At 36.2% G+C, this 19,562-nt stretch overlaps 1 protein-coding gene across 7 annotated transcripts in view; it reads right to left on the reverse strand.

The window, feature by feature from the left end:
- Nucleotides 1-10,011: 10,011 nt before the first annotated feature.
- The window catches only part of ERBB4 (erb-b2 receptor tyrosine kinase 4), a 1,096,742-nt gene continuing 1,087,191 nt past the window's right edge, over nt 10,012-19,562 (reverse strand). For all 7 annotated transcript variants that reach the window (XM_041737269.1, XM_041737271.1, XM_041737268.1 and 4 more), the window contains one exon: nt 10,012-18,320. In XM_041737269.1, the coding sequence (XP_041593203.1) occupies nt 17,875-18,320 (446 nt within the window). In that variant the 3' untranslated portion in view covers nt 10,012-17,874. The remainder of the gene's footprint in view (nt 18,321-19,562) is intronic.

A 19,562-nucleotide genomic window follows, 5' to 3' on the forward strand; every position in this document is an offset into this window, starting at 1 on the left:
CCCAAGCACAAAGTAGTATCAATACCAGCTGGCATATTTGATATGTAGCAAAAGAATGCTGAGGAATATATTTCACATTCCCCAAGGGAGATTCACAGGGTCCTAATACATGGCTAATGCAACTCTGGAGCTACTATTGTGGTTGAAGATAAAGTGCCTCAAATGAGGAAAAGACATTATGCCTTCAAAATCTGTGTCCTTGCTCATTCCACTCCTGTGTTAAACACATCTTAATAAGGAAAAGCATCTTGGCCTCAGATCAATTATCTCTTGCCTTATTAACCCATCACTTGCTCATTTCTCTCATACTGGAAAAAAAAGTCAAAATCAGGGTCACTAAGGTAAAATGTTGCCAGTGAGGATAAGGAACTCCCCTGCAATGGAGAAGGTAGGGCTCATCTTATCAACACATTATCTCTGTGAGATGGGAGCTGGAAGTCAGCATCCTTAGCAAGACTGACACATGTTCTGTGGCAATACTGGCTTCCTGTGGGCTTTTATTTTGTTTCAAATGTTTCTAAGTTTGTCCACAAAGATCCCCCAAAGCCAGGCATGTAAATTGTGGCAAATTAAAACATGCTTTCACAGTCTCTTAAAAAATGTGCACATTGATAGACTTCAAAATCCTACTTCTAAGAATTTGTCCTAAGAAAATAATGTACGATGTACACGAAAGGCCAGAGCAATGTAGATGTCATCAATGAAGAATCGGGGTTAAAAATATAGTATTTCCAGACAATATAAGAATATGTACCTGTTATAAACAAACTTTTAAAAGAGTATTTGTGGACCTGGAAAATGATTATGATATGTTAAGGATGAAAAAGAAGTGAAACCAATATAGCAAACAATCTCATGTTTGAAAAATATTCTGAGTGTATTCAAGGATATGATGGCATATGACTATTTAAAAGTTTTATTCGCTGCACCTGTATTTCCTCGTTTTATACAAAAAAATATGAATTATTTTTAAACTAAAAACTAAAGTAGCTAAAATATTGGCTCAGTTGGTTAACATCTATTTTTGCCTCAGGTCGTGATCCTGGAGCTTGGGATGGAGTCCCGCATCGGGGTCCCTGCTCAGAAGGGAGCTTGCTTCTCCTACGCCCTCTGCCCCTCCCCACTGCTCGTGCTCTCTCTTTCACTCTGCTCTCTCTCAAATAAATAAAATAAAATCTTTTAAAAAAGATATTGAGTTTGCGCTGTATCTTCTGACTTTTTAGGGTCATTTCCATCGTGCCTGGAAAGTACAACTTGGCTAGATCTCCTTGCTTAAGGACTTCAATACAAAGTTGGCCTCCTGGGTTCACTTATTCATTGGGAAAAAAGACAAAGCAGCTCACCATACCATCTTCCTCTTGTTTACTACCCCAAAATGAATTTAAAAATTTGAAATTTGAAATTTCATTTGAATTTCAAATTCTCAATTTGAAAATTTTCCTAAATGTCAAACCTGCCATTTTTTACAACATCAAAGAGTGATACTCACCAATATCTCCCTTAAGCTGTGGGTTGGGTAAGGGAACAGGCAGAGGAATGTAATCATTGGGTCACATTCCCATCCTACTCCCAAACATGCCAACACAGATGCGGGGAAAGACTTAACATATCAGCTCTGGTTGCTTAATCTTTGCATGTTTCCACAGGAGCCTGGCATCATTATTGACCCTTACTGACCCTTAACTGACCTCTGGAAATGTGCCTCTCAGAATCCTTTTTATGTTACTAATTGATGATGTCGTATGGTGTATGTATGCCTGGAACGATGGGGCATGCTGTGCCAGCTTGTCAGAATTTGTCAGCATTGATTTATGCGAACATGGGGATTGGTGATGCTCCTGATTTTACTGTTGGGATTCTGAATTTCAGTTACCGTGGTTGGTTGCGTAGCAGGACGTGCCTACATGATCCATTCTCCATAGAACCCTTGGATCCTGAGACCTGAGCATGTTTCCCTGGGCAGAGACGCTTTGCAAGCTTCTCCACAGTTCCCAGCTAGAGGGAAAAATGCATCTTGTGTGATCAGAGAAGGAGAAGGACTCAGAAGCCAGGGCCTGACTTCTCTGGACTCCTTCCAATGCATACTTTTCTCCTATAACTTTTGCTCCTGGCTGTGAAGATCGCTTGCTATTGAGTTTCATGAGTCTTTGTAGTGAATCAGAAAGCTTCAGGGTGGTAGTCAGACCCCCAAAACTTTGCCTCTTCATCCCACCCATGATTCCCAAGCCATGTGGTCTGTGTTACCATTTCTGTTCCCTACCAAGACGGTATTTGATATTTGTCTAGAATTCATTTGTTTAACAATCTTACAGAGCAACTGAATCTAAGAGGCTCATCTCAATGGCCTTCTCTTTTTGTCACATGAGGAGTTTGCCCCTCTACATCCCCAGCTGAGGAGAAGCAAAATGTTAATGTGAAGTAGAGAGCACTATAAACAATAGTGGGAATAAAGGCCAGAGTGCCAAAGAGGTGCCCAGGCACAAGACTGAGAATGGTGGCTGCAGGGAAAACCAACAGAAAGAAGCCAACTGCCTAGAACCCCAGCAGCCACTTTTGTTCCTTTGGGTCTTCAGTGTCAGTTAATTTGGAGAAATTATTTAGAGGACTAATCACTGATGCTCTGTCACTTATTTGATAGTTTTTTTGTCCTGAGAGTTATTGGTTCTTTCCTTGGACCTTTGTCCCTTGCTCTCTCTATATTTTGTTCTTTCAGCTTTTTCCTCCTAGAAAACAGTTTTATTTTATTTTTTTAAAATTTTTATTTATTTATGATAGTCACAGAGAGAGAGAGAGAGGCAGAGACACAGGCAGAGGGAGAAGCAGGCTCCATGTACCAGGAGCCCGATGTGGGATTCGATCCCGGGTCTCCAGGATCGCGCCCTGGGCCAAAGGCAGGCGCCAAACCGCTGCGCCACCCAGGGATCCCTAGAAAACAGTTTTAAATCATTAATCATTTGTTGAACATCTCTGAGATGTTTTGAAATTTTATAGCCTATGCTTCAGGTATAAAGCTACTTTGGTAACATAACATTTTAGCTGTTTCTGTAGAACTACTAGAAAATCAACAACATCCATTTATATATGTTTCTCCTTTGCACACAAGCCTTTCCTATATGCCCTATCTGGGACCATATCTATAGTTGGGTGAATAGAATTTTCCCAAGTGTTTAGATTTCTGGGAGTTTCCTGGAATGGGATAATCAGAGTGCACTCACTAGACAGTATAATTTTGCTTTGTGGGCATTTGGAACTTGAAATCAATGGATCAGATTATAATAATAAGCTTTTACTATCAGAGTGATGAATTTGGTCGTTATTCTTAAATTTAAAACTTTCTCAGAAGACTAAAATAAGAAAAAGAAAAGCAAATATCATGTTTGAAAAAATATCTTCAAGCAGATTAGCTCATTTGGAACCATTTTATTTGATTAAATTGTCTCTATATTATTCCTCTGTTTGGTATTACCAGAACTATTTTTCCAATATTTTCTCTTCTTTCTTCATCTTAAAATTCAAGCCTAGTATCTGAGTAGGCAGGGAAACAGCACAACATCTGATTAGTACTTTGTTATCTGTTCTCTGACAACGATGGTAAGACTGTTACTATATTCAGTGAGAATTCCAATTCAATCCAGGTCAGTGTTCAAATCTTTTCAGCAACGTCCCTGCTATTTTAAGAGGAAGATATCAATGTTTTTCATCATATAATTCTTCAACTTATACAGACTTTGAATTAGCTCAGGCTGTTAAATAACATTGGAACAGAAGTGCATATTTGTCAAACGGTAGTAAAGTTGACCCCTCTGATCATTGGAGTATTAAGTAGTTTCAGGATGATTACTACTTGATCTGTCATTCAGAGAGAGTTATGGGGAGTATAGCGTGTAACAAGAGGGAAGCCAATCATTTTCTGCAGAATATTAAGCAATTACATTTCTATTGCCAAAGCTAAAATGGTTTAAAATTACCCTGCAAGGTAACACGTTATATCTAACCCTTTGGATACTAAAATGCTCTTTTACCAGAATTACAATATCAATAAATACAGTACTTTTTAATGGGAATTTTTTTTTCAAAAAAAGTTTTGAATTTATTTTCCAAATTATGTAAGTACAATTTCTCTCTGTCCTCCCTAAATACCTTCTTCCTCACCCCTGAAACTCCGGGAGACAACTGGGTCCCAAGAACCAAGAGATTGAAAAGCAAAATGTGACAAAGTGAAATTTAAGTCTGAGCCGCCAGCCTGGACATGTGTATTCACAGAAACTCGACACATGATAGCTCCTAGTGGTCATGCAAATGACACGGCATTCAAGACAGGAGAAAGAAAAGATCCAAAATGAAGAGTGAAAAGAAAGCCTGATAAAGCCCTTCTAAGGAATATATAAGAGAGAGTATATAAGATAATGGCTTCACTTACAGAGGTCGTACAGCAAAGATCTCCCTGTGTGACTTAGATGAAGTGACTTAACACTTCTACATTTCAGTTACTTGGACTGAAAAGGGGAAACCATGACAGCTTGTAGTGTAATATTTAATAAGTGCTGTCTTGACCCAGTTTTGAAATCATGGCTAAAAATTCTCAATACTCCTTTGTGGGAAGTTTGCTAAACCTACACTCGAATCCCTTCCCTTATCAGACTCTAGCACTCCTGGGTTACAACACACACACACACACACACACACACACACACACACACACTCATCCACTTGCCAGAGGCCCCAAGATGCCAAACATCCTTCTTCCTGAGCCCTGTAGAATTATCCAAAACAATCTATAGAAAGCCCAGGAAACCTCCCTAACTCCTTGTGGCGGGCCACATATAAGCTGTGTCCTTCAGTTCCAGCTTGCTGTTCCTCTTTCCTCTGGGTATACTCCCCTCGGTGGCCCTGCATGGTAGCCTTTTCACTGATACAGCTGGAAGTAATAAAGAATCCTGCCTTCCTTCTATCTGAGGGTCATTTATTATATCCCCGGATCATCAGAAACTAACAAATGTTAAAATAAAGCTCTAACTTTATAATTTATAAAGATTAAGTGAGATGATGCATGTAATTTGCTCAGCATACTACCTGGTACATAACTGTTCCTCCCAGTTTTTTTTTTCACCCAGTGAGAAACTCTCTGTGCCACAAGATGGAACACCACCATGGCACCACGGGGAACAGAACTAGAAAAACAATAGAAACTTGGCTTTTAAATTCACTATTTAGAAAACTATTGATTAGATAGAACCAATTCTTCACAATACTCTTCCTTCCGCACCAATCCCCCTTTGCAATCAATAAAACCCTGACTTGGAGGGGACACACTGAGATGAAGAGGAAAATGGCAGATTCTGGTGGATGCCCATGAATAGAATTTGATTCTATTCATAGAAATATGATTTTTGTTCTGCACCCTCCCTTAGATTTGGAAATGTAAATGATTACCCGCTTTCTGCTGGAAACTTTGAGAAGTATCTTCATAGAATTTCACTTATCCTTGAGCTGGGAGTAATAGGGTAGACTTTTTAGCATGTGGAGCTGCAGGTAGCAGGGCTGACTTTCTACATCCTCAAAGTGGTGTAAGCAAATTTTACTGAAGCCTATAGAAAGGTCCAGGGGTTTACAGGAAAGCCCAAGAACCATGGTCACATGGAGGGTATAGGATACTGGAATATGCATTAGACCAAATAACTGGACACCAGATAGGAATGTAGACAGTTCAGTGTAAGATAGAGTAAGAAGAAGGCTCATTACCAATAATCAGAGCAACATTATATATCCTAACAGATGTCATCATCATGTATTGGACAAGAACTAGACACTTTCCTTCTTTGATATAATGCTACATCAGCCATGTGTCAGAAGAATTTATGTACCCTCAATATCTATATGTGTGCCCACAGCTACTTTGAACTTGAGTAGGACCAGGTGACTAGTTTTAAGTGATGGGTTGTGAGCAGAAGTGATAAGTCACTTCTGGGCTGCGGCAGTGAAAGCCCCTGTCTAGCCCCCCAACATCCTTTTCTCTGTTACAGCAATCATGGAGGTAACAGGTTGAGATAGATGAGCCACAGATGAAGCTAGAATGGTTGGTCTTCTGAGGACCATTTGGAGGAAAGCTCTCAGATCTCATAGCAAAAATAAGCTTTAAATGATAAGCCAATGATGTTTCAGGGTTAATTTATCATTGCTACTGAATCTTAATTAATAAAGGCCCTAGAATTTAGCTATCTACCCTGAGATAAAGTAAAGAGAAAACTAAATTGGAGGAATATATTTTGAATTAGTTTTGAAAAATCCTTAATTGGTCAATTTATGTTTGCTGCTTTTGTTTTTCTTGTTTTTTTTTTTTTTATTTTTTTATTTTTTTTTATGTTTGCTGCTTTTGGATAAACTGGAGATTTGGGAAAGACACTACAATTTATTATGGAAAAAATAAACTTACGTTTATTGCACTGAGTTTAAATGCTTGAGGAAAAATCATACCTGCTTCCTCATTAATATTACAAGAAAATACAATACAGCTTCTGGGATAAAGTGTATTGATGTCAAGCGGATACATGTCCCAGCTACATCACTTTTTGTGTGTCTTGCACAAGCTTTTGAACCTTTCTAGAATTTTACTTTTCTCACTTCTGAAAAAAGGGAAAATAATAGTACCAAACTTACAGGTTGTGGTGAACATCAAACAGGACAATGAGTATAGAGTTCTTAATAGAGGGCCAGACATAAGAGAAATATTCAATGTTTATTATTATTTTAATGTTGCAATGGCTGGAAATCTGCACAAATACAATAGCTTTGCACTGAGTAAAGGCAAGATGAATTAATAAATCCCTGTAATACATGGAAGATGATGACATAAGGAGATATTTAAGACAATTGGAATGAGATATTAAGATTTTATCTTCAAGATATTTTATGGTACATATGTGCCTCTTCTAGTAATCAGTGGACAGCTGATAGGATATGTTTTTAAAGCTTGGAATCTTTATTTTTCTTTGTTTCTAAAGGAGGCAAAAAAACTTGGATTGTATAATTTTGTACAACATGCTACTTCTCTTGGAGGTATAAATAGGTAGAAACAGGTTTGGGAGATAAGTGTATTTCTTTTAAAAATCTGTGGGTAACTTGCAAGAGCAGGTATTTCAATATTCACATGTCTCATGTGTACCATTTGGTTTACAGTCTCCTGATTGCTATCTTGTGGTGAATTGTTCTGTTTATAGCTTTAAAATTGCTATCTGGGTGACAGTCTTCTGTTTCTAATCTTAAGATGGTTGTCTAGTGGCTTTGCTCCCCATGGTTTATCATGCAGCTTGATGATACTGTGGAGGGAAATACAATTAGCTAACTATGCACCTGCTCAGTTTACAATTTTATGAGTGTAAGTTATAGTATGATATACATCTTGAGGTTTGTAGTGAAATCACTTGAAAATAGAGACTCTGTATGAAATTCTGTAATATATAAAAATATCTAAATATTTTTGTAGTGTATTGTCTCTATATATTCTCTCTCTTGATATTTGTGTATATGTATACATACATGTGTATGTATATACAAACACACCCTGGCTTAAAATGGTTTGACTTTGAATTTGACTTTACAGTGGTGAGAAAATGATACAAATTCGGTAGAAACCATATTTTAACTTCGAATTTTGATCTTCTCCAGGGCTAGTGATATGTAATAAATACTCATGATGCTGGGCAGCAGTGGTGAGCTACAGCTCCCACTCAGCCATGTGATCACCAGGGTTAACAATTGACATACTTAAAACCATTCTGGTTTTCACTTTTTGTGCAGTACTTAATAAATTACATGAGTATTTAATAAATTACACCTTTTACAAAACAAGCTTTGTATTAGATGATTTTGTACAACTGCAGGTTAATGTAAGTGATCTGAGCACATTCAAGATAGTCTAGGCTAAAGTATGATGTTTGGTAGGTTAGGTGTATTTAATGCATTTTTGATTTACAATATTTTCAAGTTACCATGAGTTCATCAGGATATAATCCCATTTTAAGTCAAGGAAGATCTGTATACAGAGATATGTATCTTTCCAAAACAGGGCTTATACAATTAAACTGTGAATTCAAATCTGAATTGTGACATTCATTTTGGATTCTAACCTTCTACTCCCTTTATACCTCACAGCTTTTCCATAATTTTTTCCCTCTTACCATCATCATTTTAATTGAAGTTTTGTCATTGGGTCAGGATCAGATTCTGTGCTGTTTCTCAGAAAAAGTTTCCAGTGACTCTTTAGCATGTAGTAAATCCTAGAAGGTTTACCAAGTTATTTATAAATTAATTTTTTCATGTGAGATCTCAATTATATTAATATTAATGTATATAATGAAAGTGCTAGACATAAGTATAGTACATACATTCTCTGATATATGGAGGAAACAAGTGGTGCTTTTACCAGGCAGATTTAGAAGACCCTGAGAAAGGGACACAATCCATAGGTTCTCCCCACAGTCATTTTTTTAAAAAAATCTGTTTACTTATGATTATGAGTCATAATCTTTCAATGTTCCTTCAATGAAAGGAACATGACCCTCCATCATGGATGAGCTGCTCTTGTGTAGTTTGTGAAAGTAGAGAGAAATTTTCAGTTTTATCAGATCAGTTGTCAAGGTACTGATGAAGACCACTGGTGGTCTTAAATTGAGTCAATGTGTCAGCATAAAGTACTGTGTGATCAGAATGAGGTTCCCTTCGCAGAGGAAGAAAGAGAAGTGGTTAAGTAGAAGAAAGAAAGATGTTTAAATCAGAAGATGCAGCTTTGAGGGTGAATATAACCAATTAGTGGTCACATGACTCTAAATTTGTTATTTTAGTCTTATTTTCCTCATCCAATGACAGAAGTATTCCAATAGCACTTATCTCAAAGGGGGTAGTGAGCCAAATGAATCAACGTATGGGAATAAGTTCATACATGGTAAAGCTCTATGCAACTTGTGCTTTGAACTAATACGGTGCCACTGGAAATGTCAACTGTACCTTAAGGTATTAGAAACATAAATTGTTTCTTCCTCTTCTTCAGTCTATCAATGGCTTCATATGCATGGTGCCTTGACATATGTCATCCTGAGCACAACAAAATGACAGTGATCCCAAATAAATGGGTCTAAACATTTAAGGAACAGAATATGTGTGTGCGTCCATGCAAATAGTAGATCCTGTTGACTACAACAGGATCTATGAAGACCTATATCTGAATAGATTTAAGAGAACTTACTCCATTTTTTTTTTGTTGTTGTTGAATCATATACTTTCTATCCACTGGCCCATTTGAGATCTTATGTAATCAAATAACCATGGTAGTTTGAAAGAGTAATGATAGAGTCTTGAATGGGAAGTTATTGGAATCTAAAAGTTCTTACACTTTGGAGGTATGAGGGAGTAAGAAAAACGATATTTGAAATAGAAAAGTTAAAATAAGAAACTTGAAGGAGGAAGCTTTTCATATCATCAGTCTCTCTAAAATTACTCTCACACATTTTTGTGGGCTTATCCCAAATCAGCAGTCAGTTCGTTGACTATTTATGGACCCATTCCCTCTTCTCTGTAAGCATGGTACTAACATTTGATTTTTGATATTCTTTCTAACAAAAGATTTGCTGGAACCATTTGAGTAAATTGAAAAGAGGGCAGAAAGAAAAAAATATTATAAGAAAATGTTACTGTTATTTGGATACAACCTACCAAATATATATATATATATATATTATTCTCAGAAAACAAACCAACCAGTTATTTAAGCATAGTCTGCACAGAGGAGTAAGTCTGTACACATCAGTAGGCATATGCACCAGATGGCAAAAATATAAGGAATGTATCACATTCCAAACAACCAAAGAGTTCCAAGGAATAATTAATGACATTCATAAATGTGGAAAAAATAAGCCCACAGTCACATCTTCAAATTATTAAATCTAGAACAAATCCTCTTCTTTCCTAATTGGTTTTTCTTGTAACAAATTTCTGACACAAAAGAGAACATTTGTTTCATATTTTATTGAATTTCATTTATATTAAATTAAAAATATATTTCTGACAGATTCATGTAACAAAAAGGCAGAACAGTTTTCAAATTGTTCAGCTGGGATGATCAGTACGGAATGAGGCAAAGCAGGTCGCATTCTATAATTGCCTTGTACAGGTACAATTCTTTCCCAAGAGCCAAGAAAGGATCCTTGAGAACTAACTGAAAGCCTAATTACAGAAATTTAAAATACTGTTTGTCCCTCATTCTCAAATAACAACAGAAAGTGGGGGAAGGAAAGTAGAATGGGGTGAAGGGTTGGCGGAGAAGAAAGAATAAAGGGAAATTATACTAAAAATATACCTAACATTAAAAAAGTTAGTATGTGTTAAGTGCATAATCCTTCATAGATAAAATAGAAAAAAAATCAAAATAACATTACACCACACACAATTGGCATATCCTATTGTGTAAGCGAGTGCAGAGGTTGAACACGTCACAATAGTGCTGAACACAGAATCACAAGTAATGTCAAATGATAACTTCCAACCAAAAGGAAACAATCACAAGCCAATTACTTATATACAAATCAATCCTAAAGACATTATGTCCCAAATAAAGATGTCCACAAAAGAAAATCAAAGCAACATTACCCTTATTTACAAATGCAACTAGCCATGTCTTTAACAAGCTATAAAAATACTATTCACATTTTCAAACATACAGTAGTATTTTTTGTTTGTTTGTTTATTTCAAAAAGGCAGCTAACTTTGAACACCGGGATTTAAATGAAACATTGATGGCTTACCAGCTAGGTATTTTTGCACCCCTGTCCTTTGAAGATACTTCACAAGAGAGAGGGCTTGTTTTCTGTTTGCAAGTTAAGAACAACGTAAGGAAATGAATACAAATGTATATAATACCTTAAGCCTCTGCCTTTTCGGTAAAATGTCTCCCTTTATCACCTGAACTGAGCTTAGTCAACTACTTGGATGCTTGTATGAGATGAGTGTTTGAGTGAAGATTTAACATGACTTAAGTTTTTTTGTGCTATGAGTTGTCTTGCAGACCGATCTCATTTTTGTTTGATCTTGCTGTAATGGTGCCTAAGGAGATGAACAGCTAGTCATACCATGGAAAGATGCAGTTTTGACATGCAGCAATGCGAGAGTCCCTGGTGCTCACAACAGGAGATGTAGACACACCGGCCAGTGAGGTGTGCATTCAAAGTTAGCTGCCCTCACACAGCTGCTCAGTTTTATGATCGACCCATTTAACAGCAGTACCAGTTTATGCTACATTTTTCAAAGTACCTTACTTTAAAAGAACAGCTTACATATCTACATTTAGAAAATAACTTCCATACTTGATTACTGGAGTAATCCCAAAAGGGTTCTTGGAGTGCTATGGTGTAGTCCCCTCACTCCCCCCTCCCAGCCCCTGAGAGATCCAGAAATATACAGGAAAATGACTCTCACATTAGGGAAAAGGTACAACCCCCGTTAACGGAAGAATCTGGAAATGATACTCGAGAACCAGGTTATGTCAATATATAGGAGGTATGATTTGATTTCCTTCACAAGAGCCGCAGGCTAGGGGGAAAACATCTACATATTAGGAATAAAAATCGCAGTAAAGGCAAAGTGGTTTGGACAAGTCAGACTGTTGCCTACAGGTATGAAACTTTGTTTTCTTATATTTGTATATTTGTACAAATATAACCACTTCTCATGATATGGGTGAGATTTGTTAGAGCATTGAAATAAAAAAGTCCTTAAAGATCAAAAGTAGAGAAAAAAGTGGCAACTTATCAGACAACATGGATTTTCATTGCAGTGAAACTGCCCTCATTATATATTTATCAGATAGATGAATGATCCAATAGAGGATTACAGGTGGTTCTCAAAGCTGAATAACCTTTACTTTTATGATAATAAGACTCTTTGTTGTGAAAAATTACAGCAGCTGTAAAATATTTGCGATCAGGAATAAAATAAATACGTAAAGTAAATAAGTTAATTTGCTGGCAAAACTAACTTCTCATTGCATGTAAGTTTTTTATGAAAAGATTAAATCTAAGACCTACCAAGGGTATGTGCACATATGTGAGTTTCAAGGTTCGTCGCAGGGCTGACTCGACTCAGATTCCTGCAGAGAAGGATATAGTGAGAGAATTGATCTTTATGGAGAAAAGTAATTTTAATATCAGAAAGTATACTCTGTGCAGTAATTTATTTGAGAAGTATTTTAAACAGCGTCCACTTTGCTAGAATCATTTATAGAAAAGTCAGGCATTTGAGGGCAGAGGCTAAGTCAGTGTTTCACAAAGCAATGTGTGGGACCTCAGAGATCCACTATGGCTTCAGAGAGGGACAGCCTCAACAGGGCCACTTTGAAGAAGGTTGTAAAGTGAAGAGAACAGAGGTGGTTGTGCCAATGGGGAAAGGAGGAAGGGTGGTATTTTTCTCTGAGGTCTAGAGAAATTAATTTTTCTGTGACTCCTCACAAGATAATCACTTACTTGCAAAGCTGGTCATTAGACAGTAATTTCCAAGGGAAGCATAAAACTACCCTAACAAGTTGGGGCTTAGAGTGTTTTCAGCTCATAACTGAAAGAGAAACATTTTCTTCTGCCCAAAATATCACCTGGCTGGAAGGAGGTGAGGCAGGAGTCTGCAAAAGTGACCACATCCTACATTTTTGTACCTCTACAAAAGCAGTGGGACTTGAACAGTGTCTGAAGTTTTTACTATTTTATAGAAACTTGCCTTTTAATGAAAAGAATGAAGCCGTCCATGGTGTTAAAAGCCATTTGTCCATACAAATGCAAGTGTTCCTGACCCAACATGGTGCCCACAACAGCTTCATGCTTGTAAGTATGGAGAGAACTACTCTTGCAAAGGTGTCTCTGGGATTAGAAAAAATTGTATCCATTCTACCCAGAAGTATAAAAACTGGCCCCAGTTGTAATATTAGTAAAATCAAGATAAATGTTATTTTAAAATCACACCTAATTTACATCTGTATAATGTCATTTGTTCTTTAGCAAATGGCAATCAGGAGACAGGAGTTTGCCTTCACGTGTCTACATGGGTACAAGGCTGCCTTTCAAAGTCCATATACACAATGAGAGGCACAGCAGAATTTTCTTGCCCTTGGCATATACGGTAGAAGTTAGTTTATCTGGCTTTCTAATGACCAGAAGTTTATACAGCTGGACTTCTCGTTTGCAATATTAAAAATCACTGGTCTATTAACTAAAGTTCAAAACAATGGAAATAACCACAGTTTGAAATGCTTGGTTTAGCATTATTTATCAGAATATTGTTAACTAATTGCTTCTTTTTGTTTCTGGAAATGGGAAGGTATCATGAGAAAAAAGGGACATTTCATAAGTTAAATGTATTTTGTTTGTTCACTAAATGGCACCACTCAATCTTTGTCTCTGCATAAGGTAATAGAACATTTACATTTCCTTTACTTCGTTTTGAAGACCTCTTGCTTAACGTCATGTAACCTATTTGCCTGTTAAATTCTGCAACGTGGTGTTTGCAATACAAATCAATTTTTTTTCTCTTTACACTTAATACAATTAAAAGAATAAGAGAATGAGAACAAAATTTGATTGCAATGCTTTAAAGCAAGTTTTCACAAGTGGAACCAGCTCTTTATATGTCTACTTTCAGCTAAATCTAACAAATAACAATTTTAAATGGCAAACTTATTTTTTACTATGCAAAATCCATCCTACATTTTCATTATCCTGCATTTTATCTTGTTACATAATATTTTGTGGTTAATTTTCTAGTTTGATTTATTTAATAATATTAAAATCATTTAATATCTGATAACCTAACTAAATCTACATCTTACAGCATTATCATGGTTTTGCCCAGTTATATACATGCTCTCATGATCACCTTTTCTATTACCTTATGAACTACATACTAGTTAAATAATCAACATTTATAGATGGATGAATAATTCAAGTTTTGAAACAAGGGTTAGATAGCTCTAGAAAACATGTATTTACATCCTTCCCTGTCGGGCTGAAACAATTTCACTTTTCTTTTCATGTTGACACTTCAAAAAGCATATTGATAGCCCCTCAGACTTCATCTAGCAGCAGAACCTCACAGACCTTCTACTGATTTGACCTCGGCATCAGGACTATGCACGATCTTTTTGTCACATCCTACTTTTAGAAGGTATTAACACATACATTATAACACTTAGAGCGCTATCTCTTCTGATTCTCTGTATACAAACAATCGGTTGTTCTTCATGATCTACTAAGGTTGTTCTTCATGATCTACTAAGATTGTATATTTTAATAAAATCTGAGTTTGCATTGTTTTTTACTCTATTTCAAGAATATTACTTGAGAGAGAACTCTCACCCTAACCTGTGCTGCTATAATTTGGAAGACCAAGTGTTACTCAGTAGTCCAAGCACCTCTCTTTATGGTGCAGGATGCTTTGTGGTTCTGGGTCTACTCTGGTTTAGAGAACATCTTTTCTCATCTAAGAACTAAAGAATGGTTTTTTAAACAACCATTTAGCTATACAGTTTTCCCTTATCTGGAGGTTGGATTTCCCAAGATAGGTATAAGCTACAAAATCTGGTGATTTAATAAAAAAATACAGTCTGTGTAAATTTAGTACCAATTTTTCTCAAATTGACTTAATTGGTTCTGCATATTTGCATTGATACAATTAGGCTCTGGGATTTGATATTCAGATGCACGTTGCAGCCTTCAATTGGCATTTTAAAATTTCACTCTATTGGATTGAATAGGTTATTTTTTTGGAACAGATAAAACTGTATTTTTTTCTTCCTTTCATAAACTTTGAAATATATTTTTCCAGGGGGACAGAAAAAAGAAAGAAATCCTAAAACAACTGAAATGAAATATGTACTACAGAAATCATTCAAAAGGAATAATAAAGTATTTTTGTGAAGCATTTTGGGTCATTTTGAATTATACTTGCATCTATCTCTAGTTATTAGTGGTAGATTACCTGATGTGTAAGGGGTTTTTATTCTTAAAATAAAGGAAACTACATTCACTGAATACATTCTATTACCTTAACAGTAAAAAAATAAAAATAAAAATAAAAATTTATTTCCTTCTTAAATGATTCTTTTTTCCATATCCAAGTAGAAACCATATGAATATTGGAAATCAGAAGGAAAAAAATCAAGCACAAGTATCCAACAAGGGTGCTGTCCATGGTAAGTTGGTAGAGATTTATCTAGAAAAGGAGGTTTATATCCAAATTTTCATAAGAACTGATGTGAGGTCTCTTTTTCTGGAGACTCCTCTGAATGGGTGGGAGAGTTGAAAGCTCTTGGGCTGTAGGCCCTAAGTCATTCTATGTCTTCAACCCAGAAAAGTTGATAGTTGAACCTCACCAGCAGGGACCTGACAAACTGCTCCCTTGCTCTTCTTCACTCTTTTAGCTTACCTTATTTCTCATAACTTAGTAAGAAACCAGTCCTGACACCTCCAAATTTCTTGGCCAAAGACCAACACCCACTGTTGACCTAATGGTCAAATTAGAATCCAGACAGGCCAATTAGTCAGTGAGGCAATATCCTTCTACCAGTTCCTGTTTGGATGATAACATTGAAACTATCCTATTTGTCAACTTCAGTAACTTGCAGGTTGTTTAATTCATGTTCCAAATGAGTTCACAGGAGATCTTTTAACAAACAATTGATTTTATGATGACTGCTCACAAAATAGTCCATAAAATCTTATTCCTTGAACTTATGGGGAAATTCAATGTCATTCCAAATAAACTGACTTAAAATCATTAAGTTAGGGATAATATTGCATTTATGTTGATGTTCCCCACATACACAGTGCTTTTAGTAGACTCTAAATAAATACCAGTTGAAAATATAAGGGAGTTGAATAGATGGATTCACTTATTTTTTCAAAATAGGCAGAAACCTAGATTTCTTTGCATTTTTTTCTCTCTGTAAACCCTCTGCTTTACCAATGGAGATTTTTAGTCTCATTGCTTTCTTTTTTATGATAGACTTGAATTTGATGCCAACATTTTAACAGATGAAAATTTTTTTTAAAATCCAAATGACTCTCCAAGCAGATTTTCCTAGAAAAGAGAGACTACCAGATTTTCCTAATTATTGGCCTCTTGTTCCTGGAGACTCATTCCTACAATTTTGTTCCCATTGCTCATCTTAACTCAGTAGGTATTCTTTTAAAATTATACATAAAAAGATGGCTCTAGAACTAGGATGATGTGTTTGAAGAAAGTACTATTATACAAAGTATCAAAAGATTAGTATGTTGGATATTAAAATAATTACATGAGAAATTTTTCATGTTTATTTACAACTTTTGACCCAAGAACCTATCTATAAATTGTGAACGTTTGTGTATTTTTAATTATACCAATTTATGTGCAAAGAGTTACCTTCTACTTAATATAAATAGAGTCTCATACTAGAAATTCCATGGAGTCAAGCCAATCCTTACTTGCATTCCTTCACATGGAGTATACAAACTGGATAACTTTTCTTGCGTAGCAAATGTGATATCACTTGTTGATAATGTGCTGGCCCTCTCACCATAATTTCTTGGATACTGTTCCAAAGTCCTAATTTGCTTGGTTTGGCATTTCCACAGTCTTTCCTTATCTTAGCTCTTTTAAAAAATGTACTTAAATTATTTTGCTGGTTGCTTCCATATTGCTTCATTCAAAATCCAAAATGGAGTTCAGAAAAGAACAAATAAAATTATAGCTTAAGTGCAAACTACATTTCTGAGTATCTGCCAGGTAGACATACCCAATCCAGTGTCTCTTCCAGTTCAATGGATTCCCCATTGGACCACCCCTGAAAGTGTCAGTAGTCTTCATGAACCACATAGAACTGTCTCTTAGTTTCCCATTTACTCTTTACACTACCAACTGCCTATCAAGTACTGTCATTCATGGAGAAGAAAATGTTGAAGAATGTAAAGGATGTGGGGGTACATATTCCATAGTGTAAAACATGAGAGTTAGATTTGATGTTACACTTAACTAATATCTTGGCCTCCCCTTCTATTTTAAAGGCTATATATTTAAAATAATGGTCATTTCACCATAATAAAATATTTTTTACAATTCTGTCAATTTATAGCAACACATAAGAAACTTTGATGTAAAAATATTTGCAATTAGAAATTAAAGTTAAAATATAGGGAGGTAAAAGTAATATAAAGAGACAGATCAAAGCTGTCAGAACAAAACAAAACAAAAAGACCAAAAAAATCCCTCCAAACATAATTACTAGTTATAACTTTTAGAGAGATTAAAAAATTATGAAAGCTGAGTTGGCCATTCTTGCTTGTTAGGATAGAAACTGTTGGAAAAGGAAACTGGATTTTCAATTTCAGTTACTCCCATTTGTTATAGAAAAGGTTATCCTTTTGTTCTAATGGAAACTTCATTATGATTTCCAAGGATAGTGTAAATGCACACATCAGTTCCTACAGATAGGAACAGATAGCATGGGTCTTTCAGGCATCTGCATTAAAAAAAAATAGAAAGAAGAAAGAGAAAACGTTGAGAACTAGCTTGACAGCAGGCAGTATTGCCTTTTATTTGCTGGTCCTTCTCTAGCTGTTCCAGTCTCCTGACCAACCCATGCAGAGAAATGAAGAAACAGTGTGGTTCCTCCTGTCTTTCTCTTTCAGTTCTTCCTTCTAGTGTTCAAGTTAGATAAGCACATGACTATCATTGCATCTCTATATCTTCCATTGGGAAGTGTCAAATCTACTGGCCTTGGGAATAGAAGGAAGACCACAAGAGAAAGAGAGGCGGCAGGGAAATTGGAGTGGGTGTGTCTGTATCTTAAAGCCACTGCTGAGCTTACACCACAGTATTTCGGTGTCTGTAGGGTGGAGGAGGCAGCACAGTGCCTGGCTTCAGCGAGAACTCAGAGAGGTATTCAGGATTCTCTGCCACAATAGGCCGGATCCGTCCATTTTGTTTATAAAAATATTTTGTGCTGTACTCCTGCAGGTAGTCTGGGTGCTGAAGGGTGCTCCGAGGTGGCAGGCTGTGGTTCCAGTAGTCAGGGTTGTCGAATGCTTTCTTGGCCTTCTCTGGCACAGACAGTACATTGTTCTTCAGGTACTCGGCATTCCCCAATGCGTTCGCAAAGGTGTTGAGGTACAGTGGCTCATTCACATACTCATCCTCTGCCTTGGGTGGACCATTGGAAGCATTGTGATATTCGGGATTATCCAAAGCTTGAAGGTCTCCATTCTTCCTCCGAGAAACAAAAGGGTTCTCCTCCACAGGGTTCAAGTATTCTGAGGAATGCAAAAATATCAGTTAGTATCTACTTTCTGGAAAATGTTAATCAGAAGAAGGTAATGCAGGATGGTTAGCTTCTTTCTCCAGAATCATAAAGCCATGGATTTGTTTTCATGAATTTTTACAAAAACTATTTTGTCTATTACTTTTGTCATATGAAAAAAGAGTAGGTGGACCAAAACTCTTTAATGACTTAGCAAAGCACCACAGGCCAGAAGCCCTAGTTCCTGTCCCCTACATTGTTCCTTTTTCCTTCTAATTGCATTTGTGTCTCCTACATAGAAGGCCACTTGTTTGAATGCTTCTGTTTTCTAAAAGTCAGTATTTTATTGTTGTTGAAAAATAAGGCAATCTATCAGGGGTAAATAGCTTTTAAATGTGGAGAAATTGGAATTTTTAAAAGGGTATTGGAAAATCAAAATGTCTATGGCTTAGCTCCATGCCAAGGTAAATGGATAAAGTGAAGGAATAATGTTTTTCAATCTGTGTGTTTTGCTCTGATGTCCATATAGGTAAAGTGGATTTGATTACAGATGTTTTTCAGAAAGCACTACATATAGGAAAGGAAACATCTAAAGAAAAGACTCAACTAATAAAATCTGATAGACATCTAGCATGTCACTAGATTGACTTGCTTGACAATCAATCTAAGATTGTCATATGCCTAAGAATATGCCTAAGAATAAAGTGTAATTAGAGCATTTACTTCCAATGGCTAACCATAATCACAAAATAACAAATTATTAGTTTGAATTATATGAAATAACTGTTTTGTAGATTGGCACCAGTCATTAGAATGGCTATTTTGCATGATCTGATCTGATAAATTAATACAGAATATTGACCCAATTTTTAAAAAGGTGTTATCAATGCTGTTCTTCTCAAATATAATTCTATGTTTATAGTATAGACGATATATAGACATCTATTCATGCAGAGAGTAGACCTTTTTGTCCTCTCTTTTAATGTCTACACAGAAATGACACTTCAGCTATTCCTATTTTGGTGTTGGGGCAGGGAAAGGGCATAGTTGTTTGTTGAGATGCCACCGTTCTGCACAAACTTTCTATCCTCTATACATAGCCTGACAAGTAGAGAAAAAAATCGCATCAACTTAGGGTGATTAGTCCATGGTCTTTGATATACTTAAGTATTTAGCATCATGTGCAAGTTCAAGGATAGTAATGACTATCCCACCATCATACATAGGTATGACAGGAACTTACATCTTCCTCACA

The sequence above is a fragment of the Vulpes lagopus genome, chromosome 22 (assembly GCF_018345385.1).
Source record: "Vulpes lagopus strain Blue_001 chromosome 22, ASM1834538v1, whole genome shotgun sequence".
Classification (NCBI taxonomy): Eukaryota; Metazoa; Chordata; class Mammalia; order Carnivora; family Canidae; genus Vulpes; species Vulpes lagopus.